The 15,470-nt window shown below is 60.7% G+C and overlaps 3 protein-coding genes across 5 annotated transcripts; 2 read left to right on the forward strand and 1 right to left on the reverse strand.

The window, feature by feature from the left end:
* Positions 1–5,966: 5,966 nt before the first annotated feature.
* On the forward strand, positions 5,967–8,301 carry CHLRE_09g413114v5 (uncharacterized protein). 3 transcript variants are annotated; one of them, XM_043066317.1, is made up of 5 exons: positions 5,967–6,492; positions 6,591–6,986; positions 7,101–7,433; positions 7,532–7,927; positions 8,042–8,301. In XM_043066317.1, exons 2-3 carry the CDS (start codon positions 6,692–6,694, stop codon positions 7,121–7,123), a joined length of 318 nt encoding a protein of 105 aa, XP_042921614.1. In that variant the 5' UTR covers positions 5,967–6,492; positions 6,591–6,691; the 3' UTR covers positions 7,124–7,433; positions 7,532–7,927; positions 8,042–8,301. The 3 variants fall into 3 exon arrangements, with proteins under 3 accessions (XP_042921614.1, XP_042921613.1, XP_042921615.1); XM_043066318.1 differs by having other exon boundaries at positions 6,591–6,953; XM_043066319.1 differs by having other exon boundaries at positions 6,591–6,953; positions 7,101–7,241.
* A 345-nt stretch (positions 8,302–8,646) lies between these two features.
* CHLRE_09g413123v5 (uncharacterized protein) lies at positions 8,647–11,596 on the forward strand. Its single transcript, XM_043066320.1, has 4 exons — positions 8,647–9,172; positions 9,277–9,343; positions 9,661–9,842; positions 10,011–11,596. The coding sequence occupies exons 1-4, from the start codon at positions 9,003–9,005 to the stop codon at positions 10,129–10,131; spliced, it is 540 nt and encodes a 179-aa protein (XP_042921617.1). The 5' UTR covers positions 8,647–9,002; the 3' UTR covers positions 10,132–11,596.
* Positions 10,522–11,576, reverse strand: CHLRE_09g413132v5 (uncharacterized protein). The gene has a single exon (XM_043066321.1). The coding sequence runs from the start codon at positions 10,921–10,923 to the stop codon at positions 10,747–10,749; it is 177 nt and encodes a 58-aa protein (XP_042921616.1). The 5' UTR covers positions 10,924–11,576; the 3' UTR covers positions 10,522–10,746.
* Positions 11,597–15,470: the final 3,874 nt, after the last annotated feature.

Consider the following 15,470-nt stretch of genomic DNA (forward strand, 5'->3'; position numbering starts at 1 on the left):
AAGTTAGAATCTTACATCCGTAGTACATTATGTTAGAATGCGGATGAGGTATGGCCAATGGAGCGACAGCCGGCCCGGCCCGTGGTCGTTCGGCATACACCACTTGACTCCGCCCTGCCACGCCCTGCCCTGCCCTGCCCTGCCCCGCCCTGCCCCGCCCTGTCCTGTCCCGCCCTGCCCCGCCCCGCCCTGCCCCCGTACTTTGATTCCGTTGTGTGTGGTTACAAGGTGTTGAGCACGACGTGCATTCCTGTCCTTGTAGAAATCGAGGCCCGGGCTGGAGGGCCCTTATAACGCCTGCAACACTTATATATGCAGCTAGTTTGGTTCCCAAATGGGGGTGCTTCTGCTCCTGTGCTCCCAAATAGCATCTAGTAACGCGGCGCCTGGGGGTGCTTCTGCTCCTGTGCTCCCAAACGGCATCTAGCAACGTGGCGCTTGCAAAATCGATCTCGCTACCCGAACGCAACTGGTCATAGGATTCGTCCTGCCCTGCCCCGCCCCGCCTTGCCCCGCCACGTCAGCAAACAGAGGACAGAGAACAACTGAGGAATGCGCGTCAGCAAACTTCCAGCCAGCCAGCAACTTGTCGGTACAGTAATTCCGGCGTTCGACCAGCCGCGCACTCCTGCCCTGCCATTGCAAATTGTTTGCCATCTACTGGGGTCTGGGAATCAGCTGCACCCTACGGGACTTCACCAACCTGCCTGAACACTGTCCCATCGCACATCCCTCCCCACCCCACCTGACACGCCATTCTGCGGGCATTGCATTTCACCGGCAGAGCAGGATTTAGCCCCGGCCCATTCGACCGGGTTGAGGGGATGGTGTCACGGTTGGATCGTGTCATGCCGTGCGATGAGGCTGTTGCTCGGCCTACAAGGGCGCAGCGCCGGCCTTGCCCGGCGCTGCTCTTTCGTTACTCCCGTACTCGTACCGAACCAACACAGGACAGACTATATGCTGTAACGAACTCTGGTGGAGTGGCCATTCACTGGGGTCCGGGAAGCATTCTCTCTCTCTCTGTAGTTCGGTGGGCGTCATCGGAGGGCAAGCCAAGTCTAGGCGCTCACAAGCGCATAGCAACGTCACTCTACGGTCCAGGCCCAGGCGTCGCTTCTCACACTGCATGTCTTGGACGGAGCTTTAGGCGACGCGAGGACAGAGCTGCCCGCCCGCAGCAGGGTGTGTTACGCGGCTCCCTTGCTCGCCAGACCAGAGTAGTGGTGTGCCCGGTGACGAGCTAGGCACAAACCGGCAGATGGTCGTGACACACCCCACCCCACCGTGTGGCGCTGTGCAGCGGGGCATATCCAGACCAGTGTAGATGTGGGTCTACCCGGCCTTTCCTGTAGCGCAAGCCCACTCCGCCTTCCGCTCTGGTCTACGTACGCATTAGTTCTGCGACGCACGTCAATAGCGCCACGACTGCTGAGTGCAATGTGGAGGCGTTTGAGCCTTAGCCACGACTGAGTGTCAGCAAGACACGCTTGGGTGTCCGGGCTGTAACACTGTTCTGAACGATGTACAAGAGGTCCACTGCGGCTGTCCGCAGGCGAGCTGTTGTTGCACGGCGATCTGCACAGCAATTGTGTCTGTCTATGTGCGCACGCAGTATCCGTTTCCCATTCATTGCCAGCTCGCCACACACGCTTATGCCTGCCAAGTCTCCCGCGCTCTCCTGCTTCCCGCAATCACACATGTCCTCAGGTCCCGTAAGCAAAGTTGGCCTCCCTGCTTGCGCACAGCTCGCCCATCGGCTGGGGCGTCTTCGGGTTGCAGCCAAGTCTAGGCGCGCATAGCAACGTCACTCTAGCCTACCGACCACATATAACCGTCAGCTGCAGGGGAGGTCAGCTGAGCTGCCAACACGGACTACGCAAGTCTCGGGTAACAGTCCTCGAGCGCGCTACACGGACAGCCTGCGGGGGCGCCGGTGCAGCCACAGTGGTGTGACCGGTGGCGGAGACACTAATGACTGGCAGAATTTGCATTCATCCTAGCTTTCATTTCTCTGAACCGGCAGAATGACACAACAGCGGCGCCCGCACTGCTGCCTCGTCTACGGTCTGCAGCGACCTTGGCGGCCATAGCATCCTTCATGGCCTTACAGGGCTTGCATCTTCCAGGGGTAGGCCGCGGCCGCTGGCGAGAAGGGCCCCAACCACGCGCTCGCACACGGCATCCAGGGGCCCACTATCTATGCCTAGGTTCTGTCACGACCATCTGCCGGTTTGTGCCCAGCTCGTCACCTGTCCCTTCACTTCTACGTCGCGTAACACGAGGCGCTCCCGCATGAATGTTGTTGCTGGCGCCGTGCAACTAGCTGAGCTGAGAGGCCCCTGATACGCAGCTAAGTGTGGAGGGGGCATCGCATCGGACCGAGTGGACTGCCGTCGCAGTCCTTCGCCGTAGGGGTTATTTTTCACCCTCTACTCGAGCTCCCTCGCATTTGCTAGCTGGCCAAATGTGCTAGACTTGACTGCCGCTGAACACGCCCGGCCTCCTCGCGCTCACAGGTGATCAGTCTGCTCGTTCGAGGTCACAGTTACATAAGCAATGTACTGTAGTGCCAATCTGGAGTATCAGCGGACAGCGCTGATACTAGGCGTCACTGTCGACTAAGTGCGCCCCAACAACCGTACGGCAAGTCTCATGCTCGCCAAGTCACGCACACGCACACCAACCCTAGCCTACACACACGTCAACCTGTGACTTGCACTGACCCGTACGCCCTGTGACGGCGATATGCACTGCCGGGAGATTGGCGTGTCAGCTGTCACGACCATCTGCCGGTTTGTGCCCAGCTCGTCACCTGTCCCTTCACTTCCCCCCACAACCGAGAGGGGTCTGTAAGGACAGCCGAGGTTGGTACTCAGAGGGACAGAACAGCAATCCTCCTCAAGTCACCGCTACCAGAACCAGAACTGTGGCGCGCTAAGGCCAACTGCAATACCACACCGACGATAACCGCTGGTTCAACACTTCCACCAAGCACCAGCATCCTTGCACACACGCGTTAGCTCCCTCGACCCGCCAAATGATCAAGATCAAGTAACGAAAGAGCGGCAACGTTCCCTAACAACAATAGAATACTCAGTTGAGCCGCTAGCAACCCCGCAGCCCCATGTGGGCCACCCGGCGCGGTGTTGCACGGCGCCCCACGTCGGGAAACCGAAGCAAAGCGGGCGCCCTGGCGCCGAAACTGCAACTCACTCTCACTCGCGCTTGTCCACCAATTCGCGCACCACCAATGCCCCAGGCTTCACCGCAAAAGACCAGCAAGTAACGGGATAGCAGGACACCGTACTCCTGTCCCCCCAGCATGCTTTCCCGCTGCACGACAAACCTCGGCTGAGCCGCTGGCAGCCCCGCCGCCCCGTTTGGGCCACCCAGCGCGGTGTTGCCCGGCGTCCCACGTCAGGGACCCGAAACAAAGCGGGCGCCCTGTCGCCGAAACTGTTGCTCAACCTCCATCGCGATAATCTGCAAAATACCGGTCCCCCCTGATCACCACCACCCGGTAAGACGGCAGCTCCAGTCCAGTCCACCGCCACTTGGGGACGTCCCCCCACAACCATGTCCGGGGCGTGGCCCGGCATGGTTGGTACTGCAATTCAAGTGGCGGCATCCGCGCCTCCTCCATTCCCAACCACGCACGGTTCATCCCAAGGCTTTGGGGGCCTACCCGCTTTGCCGTGACTGTGGCCACAGTACGGACGCGCGGAGTAGGGCCAGCAGCCATACTGCAAGAACCGCAACATCCAAAACATCACCCCTCGGTGCCGGCCATATCGCGCTGCCAACAATATCGCCCTCAATCCATCCATCGCACGGCACGGCACCAGCGAGGCTCTGATGGCTCTCAGTCGGCCTAGGTGCCACACAAGGGCGGGCGATGCGCACAAGGCCAACCACGTGCATGTGCTCGGCGTACGGCAATGCACGCCAGTTCATTCGTTACGTAACGCGTCACGTGTAATCAACTAGCATCCTTGTGGTCACGGCCTGGACTGTATGGACCACAGTGCTCTGCGCCGCCATGCCCTCTGTGGATGGAATGCCTGCGGCACCTGCCAGATGTGGCGTGGTTCGCTCAACTCCTACACATCGCACCTCCTAGCCCTTTGCCAAGGGGCCGCCAGTTGCTCCGCAGTCCGTACGTGGACCACCCAGCGTGGTGTTGTTCGGTGTCCAGTGATGTGGATCCGACACAATGCGGGCACCGCGCGCTGCGGGGCGGCTCCCTACCTAAATGCCGTCGTGGTGAACACAAGCGGCCAGGGCAAGACGCCCTGCTTCGGCCCCTCAACCCGGTATGCCGGAATGCTAGCCTTCATCCTGCTGGTTCACTCGCCTCCTTGCCGGGGATAGGTGCTCCCGTAAGAAGTGGTTCGAGCAGTCGGGCGCTCAAGACATGCCGAGACATGTCGAGCTGGTGGTGGCGCGTGGGCCCTAGCGCCCCGGCTGCTGCTGCAGCCCCCGACTGCTCTGGCTAGACTGCGACCGCGGCCCGTACGTGCCGATGGCTGCTGCTGTGCTGCAGCTGCCAAGTAGTCGTCTGCCATGCGCTAATGCGGCGATATCCGCAAAGCCGCCGCGGACCGCCGGCTCGACCTGGACCCCGCCAGCTCACTGACCTCTCTGCCGAAGGACTAAACCCTCCGCAAAGTGTAGCACGAGCTGGTGCGAGCTCGCCAGCGGTTTAGGCCAGCCAGGCGGCCTGCGGCTTCAAGAGCACATAGAGCACAGGGTCGCAGCTTAGGCCGGAGCTCTTCAAAATCCTTCGACATCGCGACTCGTGCGCGAATCATTTCGCCAGAAGTAAGGCGCGGTCCTATTCCCAGGGCTCCACTCGGACCAGGCTGTCCGCTGATACTACGTCGCGTAACACGAGGCGCTCCCGCATGAATGTTGTTGCTGGCGCCGTGCAACTAGCTGAGCTGAGAGGCCCCTGATACGCAGCTAAGTGTGGAGGGGGCATCGCATCGGACCGAGTGGACTGCCGTCGCAGTCCTTCGCCGTAGGGGTTATTTTTCACCCTCTACTCGAGCTCCCTCGCATTTGCTAGCTGGCCAAATGTGCTAGACTTGACTGCCGCTGAACACGCCCGGCCTCCTCGCGCTCACAGGTGATCAGTCTGCTCGTTCGAGGTCACAGTTACATAAGCAATGTACTGTAGTGCCAATCTGGAGTATCAGCGGACAGCGCTGATACTAGGCGTCACTGTCGACTAAGTGCGCCCCAACAACCGTACGGCAAGTCTCATGCTCGCCAAGTCACGCACACGCACACCAACCCTAGCCTACACACACGTCAACCTGTGATTTGCACTGACCCGTACGCCCTGTGACGGCGATATGCACTGCCGGGAGATTGGCGTGTCAGTTCGGGGACCGGACCTCAAGCTTCAGGGACCGTATGCAGCCCCACGCGGCGAGGATGCGCCCCTCCGGACATGCCAAATCTTTTTCCCCCTGCATTGGGGGGCGTTTCATGCCGCTCCCGCCCTGTGGCCTTGATGGCCTTCTTGCCACCCAAGGTCAGCACGGGAGCGTTTTTCAAGCACGTACCCCGCTCCGCTCCGCCTTCAGCCCTGCCCCTCCGTTCCCCATCCCGCCCCGCCCCGCCCCTTCTCCCCAATCATAGTTCAGACACATTAGCATGCAATATAGCGGTGCTGAGCACACCAAAGCAGCCAAGCAGGTGGCTGCATAGACCGAAGTAGGGTAAGAGCCCTCACAGCCACATCCACCACAGGCGTACCAATTCTGCGACTTCAATAAGTAGTCTCTTACACACATAGATTATTCGGCGCGAATCCTGGGTCAATCCTGGAGGCTACGAGAAAGTCATTTGGGCATCCCCCGGCGGGGGGACGCGAAACCATCTTTGTCTAAACGCAAAGTAGCGATGTACAATCAGCCAGTTCTGCTTCCATATGTGAACCTGTATGCATTCAATGCACTAAGACAAGGCCATTCCCCACGGGAACGACGGGCGTCATAAATCTCAACGTTTCGGTCGTGTACCTGTCGCTCTTTCGAGGTAGCAGAGCCATAATCGTTCTGTCATGATACATAACATAAACACAACGTTTCCCGGGGCCCTGGCTTGCCATGTAACGTCGGCATGGGGCGGCATGGAGCATTTCAGGAGTTCACTTCTTCTCTTGCAGTTCTGCGTTCATACTTATACCTGTGTCACATACATGAATTAAGCTATTTGACTAATCAACCATTCTTTGCGTCGCTATGATTCTGAGACGACTGTGCTCGAGCGGCGGATGCCTTCGTTCGCGATAAACCCTGTCGACTATATGCAGCAACAGTGTCAACAATGCAAATCTTGAATGGAGTAATGAAGCTGGCTGGCTCGTGATAACGAGCTGGCATAACAAGCTCGCCGGTCAACGAAGTCAACTGCGCGTTGACCGGGGCGTTTCCTCTCTGCAAATGGGCCCGGCGTAGTACCCTGTGATTGCTGGCTCAGGTAACATGTGCATTGCACTGAAACATTGCCAGGAGTTTGTTTTATGGACATAATGTGCGGGTCCACAAGTCAACATTCGCGCCGCTCGTCGCCCGCAGGTCGCTGAGCCAGGCGCAATGGCGTACATTAGCTCAAGGTCCGCCGTGCGCGCGCCCGTTTTCGCGGCTGGTGTCAAGGTTGCAGGTTGGGCTGCGAGCTGATGGTGCGCCGTCAGTCTCAATGCCCGCCGTGCTCGCGCCCCTTCCCGCGGCTGGTGTCAAGCCCGCAGGGTATGGAGCTAGCTGCTGGTGCTAGGGCTTGGTTTCAGGTTAAGGCCCGCCGTGCTCGCGCCCTTTCCCGCGGCTGTATGGTGTCAAGCCCGCAGGGCATGGAGCTGGCTACAGTTGCTATGGCGTTGCAATCAGGTTACAGCCCACCGTGCTCGCGCCCTTTCCCGCGGCTGGATGGTGTCAAGCCCGCAGGTGAGCTACTGGCGCGAGGACTGCAGTCAAGCAGTAAGTTTGCAAGGCAGTGGCATGGTCCTGGGGACAGGGAGGGCAGCTTTGGGGCAAGGGACGGGCCCATCCCTTCAATCCCGTCTAACACCATGCACCACATTGCTGCCGCAGGGATGGATGGTGGAGCGAGCTAGGACATATGCTACGATGTTGGCGCATGGTGTCCATGACGGTGCTGCTTAGTGCTCAAGTGGCTGCTATGGATTGTGGAGGCCAGACCATGCCTAGTCACTTGTGTGAATCAGCTTGGAGGTAGGCTGAGTGTGGACTTCCCAGCTGCAAGGGACTTCGTCCCTGTGCGTGGTCTTGTGCGGGGCAAGTGCGGAGTCGTGATAACGAGCTGGCATAACAAGCTCGCCGGTCAACGAAGTCAACTGCGCGTTGACCGGGGCGTTTCCACTCTGCAAATGGGCCCGGCGTAGTACCCTGTGATTGCTGGCTCAGGTAACATGTGCATTGCACTGAAACATTGCCAGGAGTTTGTTTTATGGACATAATGTGCGGGTCCACAAGTCAACATTCGCGCCGCTCGTCGCCCGCAGGTCGCTGAGCCAGGCGCAATGGCGTACATTAGCTCAAGGTCCGCCGTGCGCGCGCCCGTTTTCGCGGCTGGTGTCAAGGTTGCAGGTTGGGCTGCGAGCTGATGGTGCGCCGTCAGTCTCAATGCCCGCCGTGCTCGCGCCCCTTCCCGCGGCTGGTGTCAAGCCCGCAGGGTATGGAGCTAGCTGCTGGTGCTAGGGCTTGGTTTCAGGTTAAGGCCCGCCGTGCTCGCGCCCTTTCCCGCGGCTGTATGGTGTCAAGCCCGCAGGGCATGGAGCTGGCTACAGTTGCTATGGCGTTGCAATCAGGTTACAGCCCACCGTGCTCGCGCCCTTTCCCGCGGCTGGATGGTGTCAAGCCCGCAGGTGAGCTACTGGCGCGAGGACTGCAGTCAAGCAGTAAGTTTGCAAGGCAGTGGCATGGTCCTGGGGACAGGGAGGGCAGCTTTGGGGCAAGGGACGGGCCCATCCCTTCAATCCCGTCTAACACCATGCACCACATTGCTGCCGCAGGGATGGATGGTGGAGCGAGCTAGGACATATGCTACGATGTTGGCGCATGGTGTCCATGACGGTGCTGCTTAGTGCTCAAGTGGCTGCTATGGATTGTGGAGGCCAGACCATGCCTAGTCACTTGTGTGAATCAGCTTGGAGGTAGGCTGAGTGTGGACTTCCCAGCTGCAAGGGACTTCGTCCCTGTGCGTGGTCTTGTGCGGGGCAAGGCGGGGCAAGTGCGGGGCACGACCACTGCGGTCTTGTAACAGCTGTTGGATGCCTGCAGTGCCTCTCTAATGAACGGGACGGGGGTTGTGGGGCGGCCGCGGGACCGACAGCTTCAGCAGGGTAAAGGGGGCATTTAGCCGCCTGGCCCGTTCATCTGCGTGGGGGGGGGTAAGCCGTCTGGCCCAGTTATCCACATGAGGGGGTTACCCGCCTGGCTCCGTAACCCAAGGGGGGGTGTGAGGGGGGCTGTACTGGCCCATGCCTCAGAGTGACCCCCCCTGGGGGTTAAGGGGGGGGTTAAGGTCCGAAACACTGACGTAGGGATGCTTCGATTGGCTGCGGCACGAGTTGCTGAAATCAACCTTAGTCAATTATTAAGAAGCTTAGGAGTTTGAACATACAGTTACGCAGAAAGGCATTCTACAAGGGCAATGCATGTATGGTCCATCCACGCATCCAGGAAGTTCAGGAAGTCTAGGAAGTCCTCGACCCGGTGAACCCAGCCAAGAACGAACACCTACCTGTAGCTCAATGCATGAACGCAGATGTAACAAAGTCCAGGCGCTAAATTTTTGGCAGGCCGGCAGCGCCGGACCACAGCCCAACAGTCGTACACCTAACATGGAGCACAACCCAGCCCAAGTAAGCTCAGCCGCCCACAGACCACCAGCACTTATTACTGGAATTCACCACTAGCCCACGTACCCCGTAGCGCTTTAGCACTTCTAAGAGTCGCGAGAGGAAGGTACGGATGCCGCGTGCCTGTGCAAGCTGGGTCAGTCGCTGGGCAACTCGAAATCAGGTTACATGGCTGAGCGCGGCGCAGTCTGAGTCCGGCGCGCAAGCGGCCTGCGTGCCGAAGGAGAACATGGGCTGCGCCAGCACACAAGTGGGCACCGGCAAGTTCCCAATCCAGCGCCGGCAAGGCGTGAGAAGTGGCACAGTGCATCATGCAGTGGGTGCATGGGTGCGAGGGCACCTAGGAAGAAGTGGCTTCACCCGTACTCCGCTCGCTTGCACGGCAGCCAGCAGGTCGCATCCGAGTGCCCTCAAAAAAACAAACAGACGCCGTCGGAGCAATGTCGTATCCAAGTAAGCAAACGTGCCTCGTGCCGTGGGCCCTCAAAACGACAGCAGCGCGCAGTGCACACACACACACACACACACACACACACACACACACACACACACACACACACACACACACACACACACACACACACACACACACACACACACACACACACACACACACACACACACACACACACACACACACACACACACACACACAGTTGCAAACAGTTGCTTGCACACAGTTGCACACTACTTGCGCCGGCGCTCCCAATCATAGCACGCGCCGCACGTGCCATGCCTGTACCTGGCGGCCTTGTGTGCCACACTTGCAGCAGCAGCCGTCAGGGCCCAGCAGCGCCGCTACCGCCTTGCAACGCGCCGCCATGAAGGGCCGAGGTTCAGCCGCACTGCGCAACGGCGGCTCCTGGGCTGTCGACCCGCCGGCGCCGCGCCCAGCGGCCAGCAGCATCGCATTCTTGATTGAGGATGGTGCAGGCGGTGTGAACGAGGAAAGGTGGCTCTCCCTCGCAAGGGAAAAGTGGGCTGAGCCCACGCCACGTCCTCCGTCTGAGGCCGAAGGTTCCGATTATTCCGATACTAGCCTCATCTCCCGGACATAGCCGGGGTCGGTTTGTGCAGGCACCGCCCGCCATTACCGCCATATGTGCCCAGTCGCGCCCAGCTATCAAGCACTAGTGCAGCAGGCAGCAGGCCAACCAGCAGACAGCAAGGAAAACCTCTCAACACCCCTGCCGCTGCAGCCGACTGCCTGCTACGCCATGCTCGTCAGCACAGGTCGCTAAACAGACAACACCAGCCTTCGGACGCAAGACCGGCGGGTTACTATGTGCATATGTGGTGCGTGGGAATGTGACAGGCCGTGATGGGAAGGCGTGGTGTGCGTGTGCGTAGAGGGGGCGGTCATGCTGTTACTGTTACTTACTTAGCACGCATACAGCACTGGCAGGTTGAGTATGTGTGTGTGCTGGGGGCACTACATACGTGCAGCGCGTGGATGGGAGTGTGACGGGTCGTGAGCGGTGTGAAAAAGATGTTGGGACCCAACGTGTGCAGCTTGCGCTTTCGTGGCCGTCAGGCACAGCAGCACTGTGCATTGCGTTTTGGGTGCGTGTCGTACGGGCGGTCGTGCGGATAAAGGGGCGAGAGTAGCTTGCACCCACTGTCTCTCAGCCTGATCCTAGGCCTTTACTGAAGCAGTTAGCCTTTGACCAGCATACAAGAGACCCGTCCACGTGACGTTAAAACGTGACAGAAGGACTGACTGGACTGACCGGTGTAGATAGGCATACTGTAGATCTGTAGACCGCACTGCTCGAATCCTGGACAACTGCCACTCGGGGAAAGCCCACCGTCCGAACCCGGTCCAAACCTGCTGATCCGTCCGAACGTAACCTGGTTCAAAGATCTTCGTCCGAAGCTGGTCCGCGATGCGCGAACAGGGACTGCACGAGCGCGCGCTGCAGGGGGAGGCCAGGCGACAGGCCCGTGTTAGGTGCTGCGGCGGTAGCGGCTGGCAATTTGCGTACGTCGTGGCCGTTTGATGTGCGCGCTGCGGACTGAACTGCACAATTCATTCCGTATCTATGTCCACCGCCATGATTAGCGTACCGCTTATGCAAGCTACGCACTTCCCGTCTGGTGTATGGTCTTGCAGACAATTCTTATCTTTAAGCTATGCTTACGCGCGTGTGCTGGAGTGCGTGTGCGGAAGACGAAGTTGGCATGTCTAGCAGGCAGCCAGGAAAGTGGGTGAGCGGCAGAACGGGAACCAACATGCAAGTCACCTCAACACTTTGACGATAACCGACGGTAGTTCCGGACGCCCCGACATTAAGCTGGCACAATAGCTGTGTGCTTGGCTGTGTGTCACGACCATCTGCCGGTTTGTGCCTAGCTCGTCACTGGTCTGCTCTTCCGTTACTAGATCAGGCTGAAGGGAGCCGCGTAACACACCATGTCGCCGGGCGGACGGGCCCTGGCTTCGGCTGTTCTGCAGCCGCACCATCTAAGTGCGAGGGAGCCGTGCAGCACGCCCGCGAGCTGAGAGCGGGCAGCTCTGTTCTCCGCCCAAGGTTCCGTCTGATAGATGCAGTAGACTGGCAGAGCGTGGGCCGACTACTGTAAGTGATGCTGCTATGCGCCTGCGCGCCTAGACTTGGCAAGCAAGCTCTTCGAAGACGCCAGAGCGACTCACGGACTGTTCCACCAGAGATCGTTACAGTATGTCGTCTGTAAGTGTGTTGGGTCATAGGAGTAACGGAAGAGCAGCGTCGGTGCAGCGCCGGCGCTGCACTCCAATACCTGAGCGGCAGCCTCATCCCGTGCATGGCACGTACCAACCGTCACCGCCCCCTCAACCCGGTCAAGCGGCTAGGTTTCCCCGATGCCATAGCGGTGCTGGTAGGTGCCGCCGTGCCGGGGTCCACTCTCTCAACCTCGCCGCCCTCACCCTTATTCCTCCCCGACCTATGCTCGGAGCCAAGCCGAGGTTCTGGTTAAGAGTCTGAGTGCGGTGCTGTTACGGTCGGAGTAGTCCAACACTCCCCCGCAGGCATAACTCCATTCTCTTTCTACTTCTCTCTCTGCTACTCACTCATGCAATCACACCAAGCCATTCCGCATTCGCACGCATCTGACTTTGCACTGAGATTGCTCGCACGTCTGCATCCCGCAGCAAGAATGCACCTCCGTACCACCCTGGAAACTCCCCCGTCTATCAATACGGCTCCCCCGTGTCTGCGGCTTCCCGGTTTCTCTTGCCGTCACACATGTTGCAGTTCTGCACGACCTCAGCCGTAAGCCCGTTACTGCACACCGCGGAATCACTAGATAGACACGATGCCTCTTGGCCGTGCTCTCGATGGTGCTCTCGGTGGTGCGCTATATTGGGGTGATGAGCGGTCCTAGAGTCGTTTCCTGAGCCTTTGGCTGCGGCGGTACTTGTTGCCGAGGTTGGCCTAGAGTGGGTCCTGGAGTCGGTTTGCGCCCCATGTCAAGGCAAGCCCGAACCCAAACGTGCTTCGTTGCGTTCGGGTTAAGCAAAAGTTTGATCCCAAACCTGATCCCGAGCCTGATCCCAAGCCTGAACCTTTCTATGCATACCACTCTCCCAACCGGCCAACCCCACCGCCCCAACCCTCCCTGGCCAGAACTTGAACCCCACCCAACGCACCCTGGCCGACACAACCACTTGTTAGCTAATAGAGGTTACATGTGGGATGACAGCCCAAATACCGGTATCAGTACTTCTCCTTGCTGTCCTTGCGATCCTTCGCGATAGGGGTTACATGTGGGATGACAGCCATGGACGTGCCAGAGCTCCAAGAACGCACGAGACACGCACGCTCACTCGAGGAGGGACCCCGAATGACCCCCATGCTCCTCGCCTCCAGAGAGGGGAGGAACCCCGAGCAAGGCTCACTGCAATCGCAAGCGTTGCTAACCTAAGCGTCGGGTCCTTAGCTTTAGCCTTAACCCCATGCATACCGTAACACAGCCTTGCCATGCTTAGCCTTGTCGACCCCAGCCTATGGAACTCCCCAACCGCCCCCCACCCCAGCCAGCCACTCCCACCCCCACCCTCGCCCCCACACGCTCCTATGACAAGTGTTCCCCGGTCACGGGAAAAGGGGCTGAGCCCCTCCACAGTACAACCTCATCGCCCGGACATAGCCGGGGTCGGTTTCAACAGGCACATCGCCAAACCAGGTGCCTAGCAATCGCGATGCCACAGCAGAGCCAACCGCAGCCAGACGTAACACAGTTGTCAACAGCCGCACTACTTATCATGCCGCTACGCATGCCCTGCCAGCCCCACCGCGGACCGCTACCTAGACACCAGCCGGCTCCTCAGCCTGCGCACTTGCGCCGCTTCTTGGGCGGCGCTGCGCTCTCCTCCTCCACGTGGCCTTTCCCGCCCCCTCCACTCCAAGATGCGTGCACGCGCCCCCGCTGCTGCCGCCGCCGCCGCCACCGCCGCCGCCGCCGCCAGTCTGCAGCGATGCAGGTCGCTTGTGCCCCAGCAGCATCTCCACCAGCGCGTGCCGGATGTTGGTTGCGGAGTTGACGTCACGTCCCTGCACCGTCGGGAGGGTAGATTGAGTGAGTCCCACTGAGCCCACGACTGAGCCGTCACCCAGCCGTCACCCAGCTGAGCCCTCACCCACTGAGCCGTCACCCAGCCGTCACCCAGCTGAGCCCTCACCCACTGAGCCGTCACCCAGCCGTCACCCAGCTGAGCCCTCACCCACTGAGCCGTGTCATCCACGTGTCATCCCCACTGAGCCCCACTGAGCCCACGACTGAGCCCCACTGAGCCCACGACTGAGCCCCACTGGGCCCCACTGAGCCGTCACCCAGCCAGCCATCACCCAGCCAGCCGCCCGCCCGCAAAGTGGACTCACCCACACCGTCCCGCAGTGGTTGCACACTTGGACTTGGTGAGCACGTGAGCCCCCCCCATGGTACGACCGCCTGCAGGCAGCGCTGCCCGTCGCCGAGTAAGCGCCGCCCGCACTTCGCACACACCTGGGGAGGGAGGGGGCAGGAGTACAGTATGAACCTTGCTGGCTACCCGGCTACCTGTACACGAGCCCCATCCTGTCCACCCGACCACCTGTCTACTCATTCCAACCCGTCTGCTCTCATCTTGCCTGTGATGTGTAGAACTCGTCCACGTACACCACCAGGTGCGCGTACTTGTCCACCAGCAGGCGGAGCAGTGCCCGGTTTGGGCCCCGCCCCAACCTGCTGATGCAACCGCCATAGCCAATGTTGGCGTTGTCCCAGCCAACAATGACCTCCTCCTTGGGCCTTCCACCAGCCAGCTGCTGCGCCGTGTACTCCAGCACCTGTACCCGTGGCATTGGTGAAGCGTCAGCGCAATGCAGTTGGTGTGGGGGCATCTGCTGGCCCCCTCCCCTCAACCCCCACCTTCTGCGTCCGCACATGGACAGTCAGGCGCCACCGCCGCTGGCCCCACTGACGGTAGAAACGGAGCAGGTGCCACAGCCCGTACTGTTGCACCGGCGCAGGCGCAGACCCGGCAGCCGCCGCCGCGTCCACGCCACCTCCAGAGTAGAGGTAGCGTATTCGCAACTCATGCTCAGCTGCCGACGCCACCCGCGCGCTGGGTATCCCCGCCTGACAGCGCTTGAGCGCCGGCTGCTCCTCTAGCCGTGCCTGCTGCCACAGCCGACGGCCTGTCTGGCCTGTGCAGTGGCGGTAGCCAGCGCCAGACAGCCAGGTAAAGCAGGCGCGCTGCTGGCGGCGCCGTTCTGTTGCGGCACGCTGATGCGTGTGCTGGCGCGTGCCCCGCCACCCTCGCCTCTTGCCCTTCCACCTCCCGCCCCCCTTGCGCAGCCACCTCCGTTTCTGCCCCCGCCGACGCCGTCGCTGCTGTCGCTGCTGCCGCCGCTGCTGCCGCCGCTGCTGCCGCTGCCATCGCCGCTGTTGCCATCGCCGCCACCGCTTCCGCCGTCGCTGCAGTGGGGGCTTGGCAGGCCCAGGAGCCTGGCCATCGGGGCCACGCCAGACGTGCGCGGCTCGTGGCCGGCCACTGTAGCTGTGCGGTGACAAGCCTGGCATTGACCCGACACAGGCCACCAGGTAGTTGCCTACGCCGGGATCAACGCCCACGATGCGCATGGCGCTAAGGGTTGCCTGCTCAAAGACAGCCAGCGGATCGCCAGCCGCGACCACGCCCGGCACTGGGTTGTCCCCGGGTGCCCGGCCCAGCCCGCCACGGGGCCCACGCTGGTCACCGTCTTCATTGCCGCTCCCAGCAGCCCGTCGCGCGGGCGTGGCGGCAGCGGGACTTATTGCGCAGCGCCACACATGCAGCGGCACCGTCCGTGCGCAGGAAGCCGGCAAACTCCCAGCCGTCCCATGCATTGCGCCGGGTTTGAAATCCGGCGACCAGCCAAGGGTCCTGCCCTGGCTCCAGCCCCTGCCGCTGCAGCCACGGTTCGAACGACGCGGCTGAGTTCCGAAATGCCCGCCAACCATTCTCCACAGCGCTCTGCACCGCCTCGTGCGCTGCCCCACCCTTATCCCGCTCTGCAGCAGCCGCGGCCTCCCAAGCAACCACGAGCACTTGAGCGGTTGATGAGCACCTCTGTAC

Source organism: Chlamydomonas reinhardtii, chromosome 9, assembly GCF_000002595.2.
Source record: "Chlamydomonas reinhardtii strain CC-503 cw92 mt+ chromosome 9, whole genome shotgun sequence".
Taxonomy (NCBI): Eukaryota; Viridiplantae; Chlorophyta; class Chlorophyceae; order Chlamydomonadales; family Chlamydomonadaceae; genus Chlamydomonas; species Chlamydomonas reinhardtii.

What these genes read in the sequence shown, in the direction of transcription:
- CHLRE_09g413114v5 (XM_043066317.1), top strand. Translation starts at nt 6,692, where the DNA reads ATGGTGCGCCGTCAGTCTCAATGCCCGCCGTGCTCGCGCCCCTTCCCG. An exon ending in GCGAGGACTGCAGTCAAGCA is followed by an intron (nt 6,987 to 7,100) that starts GTAAGTTTGCAA and finishes TTGCTGCCGCAG; the next exon opens with GGATGGATGGTGGAGCGAGC.
- CHLRE_09g413123v5 (XM_043066320.1), top strand. Translation starts at nt 9,003, where the DNA reads ATGCCGCGTGCCTGTGCAAGCTGGGTCAGTCGCTGGGCAACTCGAAAT. An exon ending in AAGTTCCCAATCCAGCGCCG is followed by an intron (nt 9,173 to 9,276) that starts GCAAGGCGTGAG and finishes CTTGCACGGCAG; the next exon opens with CCAGCAGGTCGCATCCGAGT. An exon ending in GGCGGTGTGAACGAGGAAAG is followed by an intron (nt 9,843 to 10,010) that starts GTGGCTCTCCCT and finishes AGTCGCGCCCAG; the next exon opens with CTATCAAGCACTAGTGCAGC.
- CHLRE_09g413132v5 (XM_043066321.1), bottom strand. Translation starts at nt 10,923, where the DNA reads ATGAATTGTGCAGTTCAGTCCGCAGCGCGCACATCAAACGGCCACGAC.